This window comes from Notechis scutatus, chromosome 11 (genome assembly GCF_049901735.1).
Source record: "Notechis scutatus isolate UNSWTSFEM ecotype Mainland chromosome 11, rNotScu1.2, whole genome shotgun sequence".
NCBI classification, from domain to species: Eukaryota; Metazoa; Chordata; class Lepidosauria; order Squamata; family Elapidae; genus Notechis; species Notechis scutatus.
The window spans coordinates 12691916-12709228 of NC_142019.1; the positions used below are offsets into that span (position 1 = coordinate 12691916).

Here is a 17313-nt window from a genome sequence, read left to right on the forward strand (position 1 = left end):
ACACAGGGAGAGAGTGAATAATTATACGTTAACCCTAACTAAAAAGTAGCAAAAGTTGGCTTCTTTGTGCATAAAAGAGGTGAGCTACATTGTTCCTTTCTTACACGACACAAGGAGGTTTATTTATATTTATCAACAAACTGCGATTCATTGTAAAAGTCAAGGTTAGGGAAGAAATGAGAAAATGAAGTCTATTCAGGAGAAACCAGGGCTGCAAAAGCAATTTGCCTGATTTTATATTTGGGCTAGCAAGATTTTTGTCTCTGAAATCAATTCACCTAAATTATCATGTGAATACTGATTATTTGGATAGAATGTTCTCTTACTGAACAAAACATTGAACAAAAGCTATTTGTAACATTTTTTTCTGAAGTAATCTAATTTGGCCATATTCAACCAAGTCTGGAAATATGGGACAAACTGGGTTTTGTTATGCCTGACATGTTCTTCGGCAAGGCAGAAGGATGGCATCGTTGCACCATGTATGCGACCACAGGGTGACTGGAAGGGTATGATATCTGGTTGCGGTAGGTCTGGCCCTGCAATGTTTCTCCTACGTTCCGTTTTATTATCCTTCCAATGGGATAAATCATTTCGAAATATTAAAAGACAGAAACCATGAATAAAGAGGAGTCTGAGCCTGCTGGAAAGAAAGTCCATTTGGTGAAACTTTCTCAGAAGATGTCAAGTCATAAAATATTTCTATGGTCATTTTAGAGTTGCCAACAGAAAGGGAGGGGGAAAGGAGTTTGAAACAGCAGTGCAGCAGCTTGGAAATTGAAAGTGCATTCCATACATAGTTTTTCAGAGATACCGTGTTTCTCATATAATAAGGCCGGGTCTTATTTTTTTTTTGAGCCCCCCAAAAATGGCTAGGCCGTCTTTTTGGGGGTGACTTAATTCCCCCCCTTGCATCTTTCGGGCGGGCGGCGACGGCTTGGATGTTGACCTCGGCGTTGGTGGGGCACTTCGTATCAAGGTCAACGCAGGCAGCACCCTATCCCGGTGTGCAACAAAAGTACTTCCTAATGGCAAGCCCCCCCACCATTCCCCCCATTTCGCATGTTTTAATATAGGCCTTAATTTGGGGGAGGGGCTTAATTTCATTTCATGCCTATAAAACATGCTGGGACTTCCTATTGGGGGAGGCCGTATTGTTGGAGAAACAGGGTAGTAACTAGGTGACTGAAGTTTCTGCCAAGCAAAAATCTAACGAGAACATGATTGATGACTCTTGGATATGGATGTATCTCATTGGAGAATATAAATTATGATACACCCAGGGGTGGGGGAAAACCAGGGTCAAAGATGACAATGAATTATGTGTCTCAGAGTCAGCTACACCCAGGCAGTGCCGGACATGTTAACTCCCAATAAATACTTTTGAAGTTTTGGAAGTTTGGCTCGAGACTCATGGGGTAAATTGGGGTAACTGCTGGAAACCTGACAAAAGATAAAGGCTTTAAACCACTGAGCCACCGCGCTTCACCTATTATTGGCAGCACAATAATAATGGATAATTATTTATCGCTTCCTCATATAAGTTTGGAATACTTTTAATGTATATGTTAAGAGGGGAACCCAAAGAGGGATTGAAAACAGGATTATTTTAAACATTAAGGGAAATTCGCTTGTCTGATTGCTGGCTCATTGTATTATTATCAAGATTGAATGGCTTTATTGCCTTCTTGCTTCTATTGCTTTTCAATTTGCCAATGAAAAGGGTCGGAGAGGGGTGGAATGGGTAGGGAGGAAATGGGATGCAAAGACTTAGTTCATAGACCATGAAAGCCTGCAAAATGCCAAGGTCACTACTGAAGGTGCTCAATGGAGAAATGGACTGTTTCCATAACAAAAAGAAGTTTTGCAACAACCACCCAAGGAGTGGGAGAAAGGGAATCTATTGTTTAACTAAGCAAGCTTTCACGCGGGAAAACCAGAGCTTGTTTTGCTTCTTCAGTTCTGAGATGGTGTATTCAATAAAGTTTTACTTTTGGGGATTCCTTTTGTTGGGTTTGCTAGTCAGACTGTTGACCATTATCATCTGTAATTAAAACTCACTCATCAAATGTCTCGCTTAGCAACAGAAATCTTGGCCTCCATTGTGTTGTAAGTTGAAGACTACTTAAAACTGCCACCACCCCTCTACCAATCTACTGCAAATTTTGATAAAAGATTTCCGCTATACATACTTGTTACTTCCTGTAAGAAATCCAAACAAGGCCGGCTACTTCCAGATATACTTATTGAAACTGCCAACGGAGTCTGTCCTTCATAGTTCCTTGTGTTGGTATCCGCGCCATAATTGTACAACATCTGCGCACAAAGTACGTCATCCCTAAGAGCAGACAAGTGCAACGGTGTTTGTCCGTCTTCTAAGCGCCCCAAGTTCGTGTCTGCTCCTCTCTGAAGGAACATCCGGCAATAAGTGTGATTGCTTTTGATCACGGCGTAGCGTAACAGAAAGCCATTTTGAATGTCAATGTTGGCGTTGTGATCTAGGAGGATTTTGACACAGCTGGACCGTTCGCGGATGATGGCAAGCTGAAGTGGCGTAGTGCCTTTGTCGCTCAGGGGATCGACTTCAGCCTTGAACTCCAGCAAGAGTCGGACAAAGGAGTCTCTTCCATAATGAGCCGCCACATGCAGGGGAGTCCAACCGTCGTTGCTCTTCGCGTTAATAATATTGACACGGTAGTCTGATTCTAGCATTAGGCGTGCAATCCGGGCTCGGCCGTGCATAGCTGCATAATGTAGAGCAGTGAAGCCGCCAATCAGGTCTTTCACTGTAGGATCCGCTGAAGTTTTTAAAAAGTGCAAGAAGTTAATTATCGTAAAAAGCACGCAAAACAGCAATTTAAAATAGAACTTTTTCCACCCCACGTGGTGAATCTATAAATTCAGCTTTCCCAGCAGACATGAAATCTCACAAATGGATTGTGAATTCAATCCTAGGTAGAGGCAGATATTTCTCTCTCTGGGCACACTGAGAATGTATCTGCTGAAAAAAACTCCACATTGGCGACAGGAAGGGCATCCGGCCAGTAAACACTCAGCTCCATTCAGTTGCCCAAACTCCACCCTGCAAGGGATTATGGGGTCATTAAAAGAGGATGATGATACCTATTTAACAAAAACCCCAATTCTTCATTAGGTATTACAAAAGACTTGTAAAATTATTGCCATCCATTATTGTTATTTTTTTATAGACTTCTTTCCAATTGATAAAAAAGGTTTGTGACTTAACTTTGGGACTTAACAGTGATTAAGCAATATTGTGCATATTGGAAGTTGCTTTATAGGCACCAAGCATATAATATTTTAAACTTTAACATTTCAATACTGAAAAATGCAAAATTTCAAAAACAAGGCATGCATCTGAATTATGGGCTGAATTTAAAATATTTTCATGCAATGTTCCATATAAAAGGAAGTGCAGAAGACCCATTTATTGGGAAGAATTTGAAAGCAAAAGAGAATTCAATAAAATTTGGATCTGGTTTGTGACAAATGAATTGAATATTTACTATACCTATTGTCTCCAATACAGGTAGTCCTCACCTGATGAACACAATTGAGCCCCAAATTTCTGTTAAGTGAATTTTGCCCCGTTTTACAACCTTTCTTGTCCCACCTGTTAAATAGATCACTGTAGTTGTTAAGGTAGTGACATAGTTGTTAAATGAATTCGGTTTCCCCATTGGCTTCGCTTGTCCAAAGGTCAAAAGAGGGGATCACATGATCACAAAAGGGGCATTGCAACCATCATAAATATGAGTCAGTTACCAAGCACCTGAATTTTGATCGTGTGACTATGAGGATGCTGCAACAGTTGTAAGTTTGAAGAACGGTCATAAGCGACTTTTTTCAGTGTCGTTGTAACTTTGAACAGTCTCTAACTGAAATGTAGTAAGTGATGTGGAGACAATTCAAAATTACAATGGCACTGAAAAAAGTCACTTATAATTAAGATCACTGCAGGTGGGGACTGTAGCCAAGAAATTAAAAGATGCTTGCTCCTGGGGAGGAAAGCTATGGCAAATCTGGACAGCATACTCAAAAGCAGAGACATCACCCTGCCAACAAAAGTGTATATAGTCAAGGCTATGGTTCTCCCAGTTGCAACATACGGCTGTGAAAGTTGGACCATAAGAAAGGCTGAGCGCCTTTGAACTCTGGTGCTGGAGAAGACTCCTGCGAATCCCTTGGACTGCAAGGTGATCCAACTGGTCAGTCCTAGAGGAGATGAACCCTGACTGCTCTTGAGAAGGCCAGATCCTGAAGATGAAACTCAAAGACTATGGCTGCCTCATGAGAAGGAAGGACTCGCTGGAGAAGAGCCTAACGCTGGGAAAGATTGAGGGCAATAGAAGAAGAAGGGGAAGGCAGAGAATGAGGTGGCTGGATGGAGTCACTGAAGCAGTAGGCGTGAGCTTAAATGGACTCCAGAAGATGGTAGAGGACAGGAAGGCCTGGAGGAACATTGTCCATGGGGTTGCGATGGGTCGGACACAACTTCGCAACTAACAACGAAGTTGTGTGGACTACCTGCAATCAAATCTCCAAACCCAACCACCACCAGGTGTTTCTCAAGATCCCTCTACCTACCTATCCTAATCCCTTCAGCTCTAACGTTTCATCCTCGGTTCCGTGTTTTGTTTTCCCTTATGCTTCTTGGTCTTAAAGAAAAGCATCTGTAGCAACATCTGCAGGCTCAAGATGCAGATGTATTGTGGTCTGGCAAGATGAGCTTGTTTTAGGGGGTTAATACTGTGTAAGGTAAAGAAAGCCTTCTGTCATCTATGCAGTTGCAAAGCATGTAAGCTATATGTTAGTTTAGATCATCTCGATAAAATCTGTCTTCTATAAAATGAAAATAACCTTAGCTTTACCGTTTCACAAAATGTTGAGCTTTGCAAGAATGTAAACATCTAATTTTGAGAAGGGGAAGCAGGATAGGGCAAAATGTCAACATTTCAAAAGGAATAGCTAAGTATTCTTTCTCCCACAGAAATCAGGATTCATGAAATATTTTAAAAATTACCAGATGTATAGATCTAATATCATCCTGTCACATGCAATGACTAACATTGTTTTTTGTTCATGGGCAAATTACATGGTGCCTGGCACTCAATTCTTCCCACTTCTGCTCATGTTATTTGAATATAAAAAGTGATACAAACCTTGGCAAGGGGAGTATATGAACATAATCATGCAATATTACAGAAATCTCAACCATGAATACTGTTTTAGATGGAAAGACAAGATATAATTAAACATAAATAAGCAAACTGTTTGACTGAACATTTTATTAGAAATATCTATTTCAGCAAGTGGTTAAAGTTGCTTTCCAGATAGTGACAAGACAATTAAATATTAAAATCACAACCCTTATTTTATAGATAAAGAAAATAACTTGCATTAACAATTTTTGTACAGGCTAATGGTGAATTGTTTAAAAGCTTTCTCTGTTTAAATAAACTAGCTTTAACTTGTATTAAACATCTCCCTGTGACACCAGTGAATGTCAGTATCTTCAGTGCTTTTCTTGGCATTTTTCATAGATAAAAAGAACCTCTGTAGTTAAATTTAATATAACTTAGTTGTAAAATCTAAAATCTATTTATTTTAAGTGTAATTCAAAGAGAGTAGAGAATAAAAGAAGACCAAGAGGAAAGCTTGACTGATCAGGTAGGATCTAGGTGAGGTTGGTCCCTGAAAATCTCTTACCCAAATTTATAGACAAGAACAAAAAAAATCCTCCAGAAGAGAATCGCAAAGGTGCTTTTTCAAGAGGCAACTGGGCTTTCTAGTTTTTATTTGAAGACGTTTGGATGAGAAGCAAAATGTTTTCAAAGAAAAACCAGAAAGTCCAGCTGCCTCTTGAAAAAGCACCTCTGGGATTCTCATTGGGACAACCATGATCTGGATGACTGAGAATCTCCAAAAGACATTTACAGAAGAGAATATATGTAGCTCAGGTTGAACTGTAGAGTCCTTGGTGCTCTCCTCATGTTACAAGTTACCTAGTTGGGTAATAACACATCATCTGCAAACTAACAACCAAACAAACGCACAACCCCCCTCCCAATGATCCTGGCATGATGTAACATCCCTATCACAAAACCCATCACAAGACTCTCACTGATGACTCACACTTGGCCCCTCACAAGACCCTCACTTGACACACCCACAACTGAAGCCCTTATAAACAGAAGAACACCGATACTGACATCCCCTAAACTCTGCTGAAGATGTTACCTAGCCTGGTAACGAAATGTTCGAAAACTGACCCACAAGCTTGGAGAACAAACCTTCACCCTCATCCTACACCCGAGCTAGAGATATTCACGCTATTGCAAATTAACAACCAAGTTCAGAGAGCTCCAAGGATTCCACAGTTTAGAAATCCTCAAAGGAGCTAAAGGATAACTGAGTCTGGAAAATGAAATTATCCTAATTACACTTAGTGAGGGGAAATTGTTTTATGCAAATAATTTATGTAAAAATCAGAGGGAAAAGAGAAGCAACCTCATTTCATGAGAGACAAGAGTGAATGAAAAGATTCAATAGATGTACTTGATCCCATATAAAATGAATTCTATGCAAATTCTAATCTAGACAGACCTCACATGGATCCTTAGTTCACACAGGACAATGTCGAGCTTCTTTGGTACAGGTAGTCCTCAACCTACAACAGTTCACTTAATGACCATTCAAAGTTACAATGGCACTGAAAAAAGTGACTTATGACCATTTTTCAAACGGCCGTTGCAGCATCCCCCCTGGTCACGTGATTGACATTCAGATGTTTGACAACTGATTCATATTTACGACAGTTGCAGTGTCCCGGGGTCATATGATCCCCTTTTGTGACTTTCTGGCAACCAGAATTCTGAAAAGCTAAGAAATGTAACAAATATTCCTGAATCGTCTCAATTTGGGACAATGCATCAGTTAAGCTTGGCCAACTCTACAGTACTATTGTGGCAAATTCTGAACCAAAAAGCAGAGGATATCACGGATATCAGAGAGCATCGGAAATCATTTCCACAGGTATAGAAACCAGCTATTCACTAAAAAAATATCAGATATGAAAAAGGATAATTTGGGAGAGGACTATACTATACTACAGCTTAGCATAGTATAGAGCAGGGGTCCCCAACCGCCGGGCCGCGGACGGTGACCGGCACGCATGGAACAAGCCTTACCGGGCCGCTGGTTGCTGGGCGCCGCCATCTTTTTTGGAAAGCTCACCGGAAGCGCTGTTTCGTCATAAAAGATGGCGGCGCCAAGCGCTCGGTGAGCTTTTCCGGGTAGAAAGCCATTTCTACCCGAAAAAGCTCACCAGAAGCTGGCGCCGCCATCTTTTATGACGAAGCTGCGCTCCGTGACGTCACCGAGCGCCTTTTCGTCATAAAAGATGGCGGCGCCCAGTTGACGCCGTACCGGGCCTCGGCGCCCAGCTGATGTCGGAACCGGGCCGCGGTCGCAAAGGTTGGGGATCCCTGGTATAGAGGACTATACTGTATGATAGCTTCATATGTATTTGGAAATATTACACTGCCATCTTCTGGTCATATTCCATTTGATAATGATTGTTAAAAATTACACTCTACCCAAAGATCTTTTGAGTCTAGGTGACATTGATGGACTATATATTATCTGGTTATATCATGGAAATAATTTGCAACTGCCTTCTTTTTAAATCTACAGTGTTTATAACCAGCATTCCTCAGAGTAATCCTTCCAAATAAAAACCAGGTCCAATTACATTAGCTTTTCAAGATCAGCCAAAATTGTTGCCACATAAATCAAGAAGGATTTAATTTTATATACGTGTAGCACAAAGTTCTGTTAATAAAACCCGAGTGAAATACTGGCATTTATCAATAAGCAATTTCTGTACATGTAGAGCCCTGATTCTCTGTGGAAATATTACACAGTATTTGTCCAGAATTGTATTGGGTATCTTGCTCGGACAGGGGCTGGACTAGAAGACCTCCAAGGTCCCTTCCAAATCTGTTATTCTGTATTTCACTAAACAGATCTCTTTTTTTATCCCCAGTTGCATACCAGCTGCCTCTTCATCCATAAATTTTATAAATGGATTATTTATAAAATTTAAGGGAAAGATGCAGTTATTAAAGATCAGAAACTCTATTTCTTATACCTTCAGAACACTTTATTTTCATTTTTAACAAATACAACTTAAAGCAAAGAGAAATAGATATTTCTATATTGGGAAATCATTGAGAAATCTAAAGCTAAATGCTATTGCCAGAACAGTGACAATTCCATATGGCCATTAATTTAGCAGGACTGAATTATGAAGCTAAATTATTCCATGAACTTCCCTTTATTTTCTTCTGCTATTACAAATGCATTCATGTGTTTTTGCTAGAGGTGGTTAGTATTCTACACCCAAGAATGATTTTATATGTCAGAACATCTATGTTTAGTTTGCAATATAGAGTAAGATGTTATCTATCTGCTAGAACCAATCCATGCAGAATTATGTTATGGAATGAATTACTTTTTCTTTTGTACAATGCTCAAAACACACAACAAACGAGTGCCATCTTGTGGTCGAATCTGAAGTCACATAGCTTGTCTGCTGGTTTGTTTGTTTTTTCCCTTTCCACACCCTATTAGAGATCTAAAAATGTAGAAATTAAATTGTATCTAGATCACGTTGTTGGGCAAACAGCAAAAAAGAAAATTCTGTTTTTAAAAAAGGAAGCCCAGGTATTGACAGAGAAGGTCTGAAATGTTTAATCATCAACCAAGCAACTGTTTGGTCAACTAACCTCCATGTTCAAGAAAGACACGAACGCATCTTTCCTTCCCTCTTGCTGCTGAAAAATGGAGCAAGGTCCAGCCATTAGCATCTCGGCCATTGGGAGAGTAGCCCTGCTCCAACATTTTGCGCACCGTATGGACATCCCCAGCAGCCACCGCGGCCTGAATCTGCAACTCTTCCTGTAGTTCAGGGTTCCTCCGGCAATGGTGATGTAACATCCTCGCAGAATCTGCTTCCTTTTAAAGAAGGGTCATGAAGCCACAGCAGTCACCTTCAATAAAAATACATTTATCCAATGAAATCGATAAAAAATGAAACATGTGTTGTGCATGGGAGAGGGAGGCGCTCATCCTGACTATCAACTACAGCAGGGGTGTCAAACTCGCATCGTCACGGCATCGTCATGTGACATAACAGGACTTTTTTCCTTGGGGGGCGTGGCCAGCACATGATGCATCTGGCCCGCGGGCCAGGAGTTTGACAGTCCTGAACTACAGCAATGCTTCTAAATCTTGGTCACCTTAAGACCTGTGAACTTCAGCTCCCAGAATTCCCCAGCCAGCCATTCTCTTAAGTCCACAGGTCTTAAAGTGGCCACGGTTGAGAAACACTGAACTACTACATCAGCTATATACAAAATAAAGACAAAATAAAACATCTGGTCAACAGGAACAATCCACCCCCAAGGAATTAAGGAAAAGGTGTTTTTCTCCTTCCTATATGTTACAGGTAGTCCTCAACTTACATCAATTAACTTAGTGACCAATCGAAGTTACACCAGCACTGAAATGACTTATGACCATTTTTCACACTTACAGCTATTGCAAAAACCCCAGGGTCACGTGATCAAAATTCAGACACCTGGCAACAGAGTCATATTTATGATGGTTGTGGTGTTGTGAGTTTTGTGATCCCTTTTGCAGCCTTCTGACAAACAAAGTCAATGGGGAAGCCAGATCCACTTAACAACCAGGTTACTAACTTAACAATTACAGTGAGTCACTTAACAACTGTGGCAAGAAAGGTTGTGAGATGAGGCACAACTCACTTAACAAATGTCTCGTTTAGCAACATAAATTTTGGGCTCAATTGCGGTCGTAAGTCGAGGACTACCTGTAATTGTAAATGCAATTGCAAATTGCAATGAATTTTGACTGACTAACCAATAACTGATCATCTCCAATTAAAGCCTGTGAGAATTGTAAGAACATATTAATAACAGTTCTTCCAAGCTCTTCCATCTTGCAAACACAAGCAGAAGAGGGAAAGAGGGAGGGTCTTCTATTTAAATGGAGCAAGAAATAGAAAAATGGCATTTTGCAAGGATTATGCTGATAAAGAATATATACGTTCAAGTCAGTGTGAATTCCTAGTGACTATCTGGATTAGTCCCTGAGGTTTTTCTTGGCAAGAATTTTGGAAGCAGCTTCTTCCTATGGCTGAGAGAGGGGATTGGCCCAAAGTCACTCAGGTGGGCGACTAACAGGGGGAATCAGAACTTCTGGTCTTCCGTGTTTTAGTCAAGTGCCTTAACCATTATACCAAAGTGTCACTGGGTTTATATTTACAAACTGTATCTGGGTTTTTAAAAATGTTTTTAAATATAGATGATTAATGCCCATTTTTAAAATAGTGACAATTACAGCATGTCTGTGTCCTTTATCTTAAATCATTTTACTTTTCCACGAAAACTATTCTTGGAAAGAAGCAAATAATTAAAAAAAAATCCACCAGTTTTATAATGTTTCTCTCAAATATTGGACTTTTACTCATAAAATTATCTTTGGAGGGAGCACTGGAAAAACTGTTCCCGGATGACCTCACTGATAATTCCTTACTAAGATGCAGGTAACATTTTCCACAAAGAATGAGTAAGGTCCTCTATTACGAAATACCTTATAGGCAAAAGTCAGTTTTTGTACGTTGTGTTTTCCGTCTTCATTGTACATTACTTTGTCTGCAGGCATAATACAGCAAGCAAATGGTTTCTCCTTGAAATGAAGAAGGTGTCTGTTAGATCAAAGCAAGCAAGAAGCAAGAAACATTAATCTAATCTCAGATATTGTGCGGATTGCAAGAAAAAGTAGAATTGTGGATGTGTGGCAGAAAAAGCAGGCAGAATACTCAAAAAAAAAGCAAATAAATAAGCACAGATCTGTGTTTATAAACAAGCAAACAGTAAAGGCCTAAGGAACCCTGCCATCTGCAAAAAAGATATTTAAACAAGGAGCCTCTCATAATATACCATGGAAATATACCCAAACTTCACTCAAGACTTTTTTTGGGGCAGGAAAAATACTCCTACCACTTATATTGTACATTTTGAATTGTTATTTAATTGGAAAAGATTATGCAATGGCAATGTCATCCCTAGATTTAAATAAGTTTATATATCCAAAGGACAAGATTATAATGAATGTAGGGCTGCCAAGAACATTATCTTCTTTCTTATTATTCCTCACTTGAAGGCTTACTCCTTCTGTGATACTGCTTCAATCAACATAGTGAAATTTACAATTACAGTTTACTTAGTATATAATAATATAATAAAAATATCATATTAATACATTATATTTTTCAGAATGAAAGTTTGTTTTATCTTTTTTTAAAAAATCTTCCATTCCATTGCAGGCCTGTGCAAAATGTTTGGTCCACGGGTCATCCTGACTCCAGAACAATCCATTCCTAACAACAATGTTCCAGAAGAGGTCCAGAGAACTTCACAGAGTGTTCTTCTGTTCCATAAATGGGCTGACTTCAAAAGACTTGGAAACTCTATACCGAGTTGTCCTCTTTCAGAGTTCAACTGAAACATTTTTATGACAGAACATTTCACACCACTCTCAGTCTATTACTTTCTTTCTCTGGATGCTTATTTCTCTCAAGAAGCACCAAGGATTTCCACTCATTTCTCCTAATGCTTTCGATGTTTTGTTACAGAGATGAATGGCCATTGCTTTGCTTCCCGTTTTCAGCAAGGGAAATGGCCATCTATGGGGTGCATTTATGGGTATTCAGGTTTTTCTGTATCATACTAAGATTTAAGGAAGCTGTATCTCACAGGAAATTGTCCATCTAACTGAATGAGAGGTTCATACAGTACATTAAGCTATGATTCATTTTATAATTTTTCAGTGAATGAGTCACTAATGGACAATTCCCAAATCACAATGTGCCACAAACCATAGTTTATTAATCATAATACTTGAGTTGGCACAACAAAAGAAACCAAATACATTTTATAATGGTTTTTAAATGCCTCTGGATTTAGCTACTTTGCTTGATTGTTGCAGCTTGCCATGGTTTCGGTTAAGAATCTTTCCCTACCTTGAGTTTTAGAAGGATAAACAAACTATGCATTAGCAAAGCATGCGCATACTGTGTTTTAGCACTTTCAATATTTTTGCAGGATTTATTGTTCCCTGTTTATTGAATAAAATGTGGATTATTGAATTAAATTGGTGATTACCAAATGTTGCAAAGAAAAAATTGATCAGTGTGAATATAACAACAGCAGGACAATCAGTTTTGCAACATTCTGCTGTCTAAAACCAGTCACAATAAGAATGTGAGGGACATGTGGTCAAGACAAATCAGATTTGGGGGAGTCCAAACACTTTATTTAAAAAGTAGCATTGCTTCATAATTTCTCTTAACTAAAAGCTAAATTTTCAAAAGCAAATTTAATCTCCCTGCAATAGTCGCAGCTGAAAGCAAGATAGGAAATTAATAAAGATACTAAAACGCAATGCTTTGTGTTGCTATGCGCTATAAAAGTCAGTCATGCTACTGCATTCATGAAGTGGCATAATGAAAACAGCTAGTAAATAGAAGTGAAAGATTTCTTTCCTAGACCCAAATCATAATGGTCTAGTTTGCAGAACGTGCTAAGCCAAAAATAAACGAACCACATTCCATGTTGCACACCATAGAAATAGTTGCTGTTCACCAACTGTAAAATGGGTATAAATGCCCACTTCAGTACAGCACAGAAGTAATGAATGGCTTACCATGTGTAAAGTAGTATACAGGTGCTATTGTACGTATATATAAATTAAGACCTTCATTCTAGTTTATAGCTTATCATTTAGAAGCACATGCACACAATGAAATCTGTAGAAGGATGAGATTTGCCCTCTTCTACAAGCTACTTGGAAGGTAAAATGTTCTTATATAATGAATGCTGTTGCCAAAGTATCACAAAATATCTGAACTTGCTCTCAAAATCAACATAAATGATTGTAATGTAACCATTTTTAAATGCAAACATTTGACCCAGAGATTGCAGTTTGAACAAGCAAAAACACTCATATAAAGGTCATAAAGGCTTTAAATAACAAAAGCAATATAAACATTTAAATGTATTTGATCACTCGTCTGTAAATGTTAACCATTTTTAAAAGCTCATCACATTTTGAAAACCTAAAAACTAACTTCACCTTAGGAATACCACCAAGGCTAAAATATTCCACCCTTTGCTGTTTACCCTGCAAATTGTTTCTCTGTGACATATTTTCAAATTCTTGTAATCACAAGCAGCCCCTGAAATCATACTGAGCCTCACTGAACAAAAACAGCATCTGACTCTTTCCCTGCAAAACTATCAACGGGGACCAGTACACGTTGAACTGTTTGCTACTGTAAATAGACTTAAAAGAGAACATTTAATTCTAAGGACTTGAAAGAGAAAGTTTACTTTAAACTTCCAATATGTATCCCATCTTAGTAAGCAAAGAGTCTACATCAGGGGTGGGCAACTATGGCCCTTTTATGAATTATGGACTTCAACTCCCAGAATTCCTGAGCAAGCCATGCTAGCTCAGGAATTTTGGGAGTTGAAGTCCACAAGTCATAAAAGGGCCATAGTTGCCCACCTCTGGTCTACATGCTATATTCTGATGACATTCTTGCTTTTAGACACTATGTGAAATCTTCAATAAAAGACCTCTAAGTTGCATGTGACATGGTTACCATGGTCATCTTTAGGATCCTAGAAAACATAGTTCAATCTGCATTAGAAAACAGTGGAACCCTTTTCTGTGTCTGTACAAAGGGAAAGAGAAGTAAAAGACTGGATCAATTGGGGTATAAATCTTGTGTGTTTCTTAGTTTATTAATCCAGACTGGGCCAGTGTATCTGATTCAAAGGAATTGATTCTCAAAAGAGATAGAAACCAGACCATTGCAATATGCTATACACACACGTATCATCATCTCCATTTAATGACCCCATAATAGAGTGGAGTCTGGGGTGGAGTCTGGGCAACTGAATGTTTACTGGACGGATGCCCTTCCTGTCGCCAATACAGAGTTTTATTCAGCAGATATATTCTCATCATGCCCAGAGAGAGAAACATCTGCCTGTACCTAGGATCGAACTCACAGCCTCCTGATTGCGAGGTGAGCGCTCTACCTCCAGGCCACTGCACCATTCATACTATATGCATGTATAATCAAGTTTAAACAGCTGCCTTCACTAAGCAGATAATACAGTTTGCTAAGGTAACTAAGCTATCCTGACAATCCAATGTCTATGCTTCCCAATGTACAAATGACACACGTCTTGTTTGTAACTTTCAACAGAATAGAAGTCATACAAAACATCAACCATTACTAGTAATAATCTTACCGACTAATGTAAAATGTTTTCAAAAAGTAAAATTTTAGATCAGTTACCTGGATACTGGGTTCTTCTATTACATTTTTGCTTCTTGATTTTTATTTTGCATTCAGAGTTTCCTAATCTCTTATGTAGCAGCATGAGCCTGGAAAACAAGCAGAGAAGATTTATGATAGATACAGAAGCCTTTCCTCAGTCCTCTCAACTTTTATTACATTTTCCCTTATCACCCAAAAAGGAGCACAGACCAGTTTACATTATCAGCCTCAGATCCCCAATATTATTCTGTTCAGACAGCAAGCCTGTGATATAATTTATGACGAAAGATGATGGGGTTGACCTTGAAACTTCAGAAACTGTTGTGAATGAATGGAAATTTAAATCTAGTCCTTCCCTCTCCCATTAGTTGACTATTGTGACTCAAGTTATTTTTAATGACTTGTGGAATCTTCTTGCCTTACACATTTACTCCAACCTATAAAATGTGATTTACAAATAGCAAAGGCTGGATTCATGGGCTTTGCTAAGTTAAACCAAACCACATTGTGGCTCAGTGTGATGCACAAATATACTATATAATTGTATTAAAGTCTAATTTACTGTTGTATTAAAGTCTAAAAATTGGATCCTTTTTCATACATTTTAAGGAAGGTCATCGCTCTGCTTTAAACGTAGATGATCAGCAACCTTCATCTCCCAATTCTCTGCACTGTGATGAATAAAGCACTCTTACATAAATCATGGAAAAGCTCTTTTTAAATCTAGCTCAGATTTGGTAGCAATTAGCTACACCTTCTATTGCCTCTCCAATGCAGCCTTCAGAGAAGATTCAATACAAGCGTTTCCTGTCCTTCTCCATCTTATAAGTACAGTATTTCTTCCTTAGCCATTTCTTTTGTTATCGATATTGTTACCCTTTCAGAATAAGAGATGGCCCCTTTTTCCACCCTCTAAGGAGTTTTAACAGATTAACAGAGTTGGAAGGGACCTTGTAGTTCATCTAGTCCAACCCCTCACCCAAGCAGGAGACCCTACACCATTTCTGACAGATGGCAGTCCAGTCGCTTCTTGGAAGCTTCCAGTGATGAAGCTCCCACAATTTCTGAAGGCAATTTCTGCTCCATTGGTTGATTTCTCTCATTGTCAGAAAATTTCTCCTTATTTCCAGGTTGAACCTCTCCTTGTTCATCCATTATTCCTTGTCTGGCCTAATCCTCCTCACCTGCAACCCAAATCTTGGGGATGTCAACATAACATGTACTCTCCCTTTTTCATATAATCTTTCTCTCTCCCAGCTCAAGCCATTCTTCCCTTTATAGATCTGAGGTAGAGGTGAACTATGAAAAACTCACCATGATTTAACTATGCTTTTCAATAATTTCTCAATTTTGGGATCACTAGTCCCCAACTCTCACTGTTAATCTCTTAATATTAAACCTGAAGTTATCCAATGAACCTGAGAAAGTTTCATATCAGTTAAAAGGAAATATTCCACACAGAGTGTCACCAATAGATGAAATTTGCTATCACAAGATAAAGTGATTCCTGCCAACTTGAACTGCTACAGAAATAGACAAGTATGTGGAAGTTAAAGATATCCATGAATTGTTATATATTACCTTCAGCATCACAGCTAGTGTGTTTTTGAATCACTGTTGCCAGGAAACACAAGTACTGTAGGAGAAAGCAACTTAACTCATATTCTGATAGAGGGTTTGACAAAGGATCTGACTGGCCATAGTGCTGGATCAAATGGATCTTTGATTTGATTCAGCATAGTTCTTTTTTAATCTATTCTATTATGTTCCCAACCTTCCAGGATGAGTTTTCATTAATTGTTCCCCATTTAACTCTCATGATTCCTTCTTCTGTATATTTTTAAAGAATAAGCTCTGCCTGTTGCATTCCTCCAAGCAACAGAAATTAAGTGGACGTCCTTCACACATTCCCTCTCCACACATTATCAGAAGAAAAAGAAATCTACAACTGCCATTTTAAATTTGCCAACCAGTGAATATATCCTGTTGAACTAAATGGAACGTACTTTTGAGTAAAGGAAACATGTACAGAATGAGAACTAAATCTTTTTTTTTTTTTACTTTTTTGAGGTCAAAAGGAAAGCATTTGTTTTTATAATTGTTGAGAAAACACATTAATTGTCCTGAGGTATAACTTAGAAAATTACTTCAAAGAACACTGCAGCATTTTAATAGCCACACTTCACCAGAATACTTGCACAATATTATTTTTAATGGGCCACAAAACCTTAATAAATGCTACAGTTCATACAAGAGACATAACAGTCAATTCCAAACCAAGCAATTGCATTTCCATAAGATATTAGGTATGATTAATTTAACCCTTGAAGGGTTTCAAATATGTATGTGTTTACCATATTATATAGACTTGATTAGTTTATAATTTAAAGTATTATGCAAATCCATACAAATTAATAAATTAATTCAGTAAACAGGATTAATTTAGGAGGTGCTAAACAGGATTAATTCCGAAGAAAGGCGCTAAGCAAATGAACGTTGGTCAAACCATACCTAAAATATAGCATCCAGTACTGGCATAGAATTTTAGGAATGACATTGATAAACTGAGAGTGTTAGGAATGGAGCAACTGAAATGAAGACTGAATGATTGGAGTCAATGGCTATGTGTAATGTGGAGACCTGATACAAGATAGCTGTCCTCAAATGTATGAAGGATTATGTAGAAAATTGGGCAGGATTGTTGCAGTTGTTCCTGATGACAAAACACAATGGACTTAAATTTTAAAAAAAGACTTCAGTTGGGCATTCGGATAAATTTCTGATAAGAGCTCCAAAACAATAGAACACACTGTCACAGGAAGTATTTGAATAGAGACAGGATGGTTGCCAGG

General features: G+C 38.5%; 1 protein-coding gene across 3 annotated transcripts in view; it reads right to left on the minus strand.

The window, feature by feature from the left end:
• Positions 1–17313, minus strand: part of ASB7 (ankyrin repeat and SOCS box containing 7) — a 38289-nt gene that overhangs the window by 15843 nt on the left and 5133 nt on the right. The window contains exons 2-5 of one of the 3 annotated variants that reach the window (XM_087972798.1): positions 14480–14568; positions 10699–10794; positions 8811–9039; positions 2193–2798 (exon numbers count right to left, since the gene is read on the minus strand). In XM_087972798.1, the coding sequence (XP_087828924.1) occupies positions 2193–2798; positions 8811–9039; positions 10699–10770 (907 nt within the window). In that variant the 5' untranslated portion in view covers positions 10771–10794; positions 14480–14568. Of the gene's footprint in view, positions 1–2192; positions 2799–8810; positions 9075–10698; positions 10814–14479; positions 14569–17313 lie in introns of all 3 variants that reach the window. The other 2 variants (XM_026673069.2, XM_026673071.2) reach the window with 2 other exon arrangements.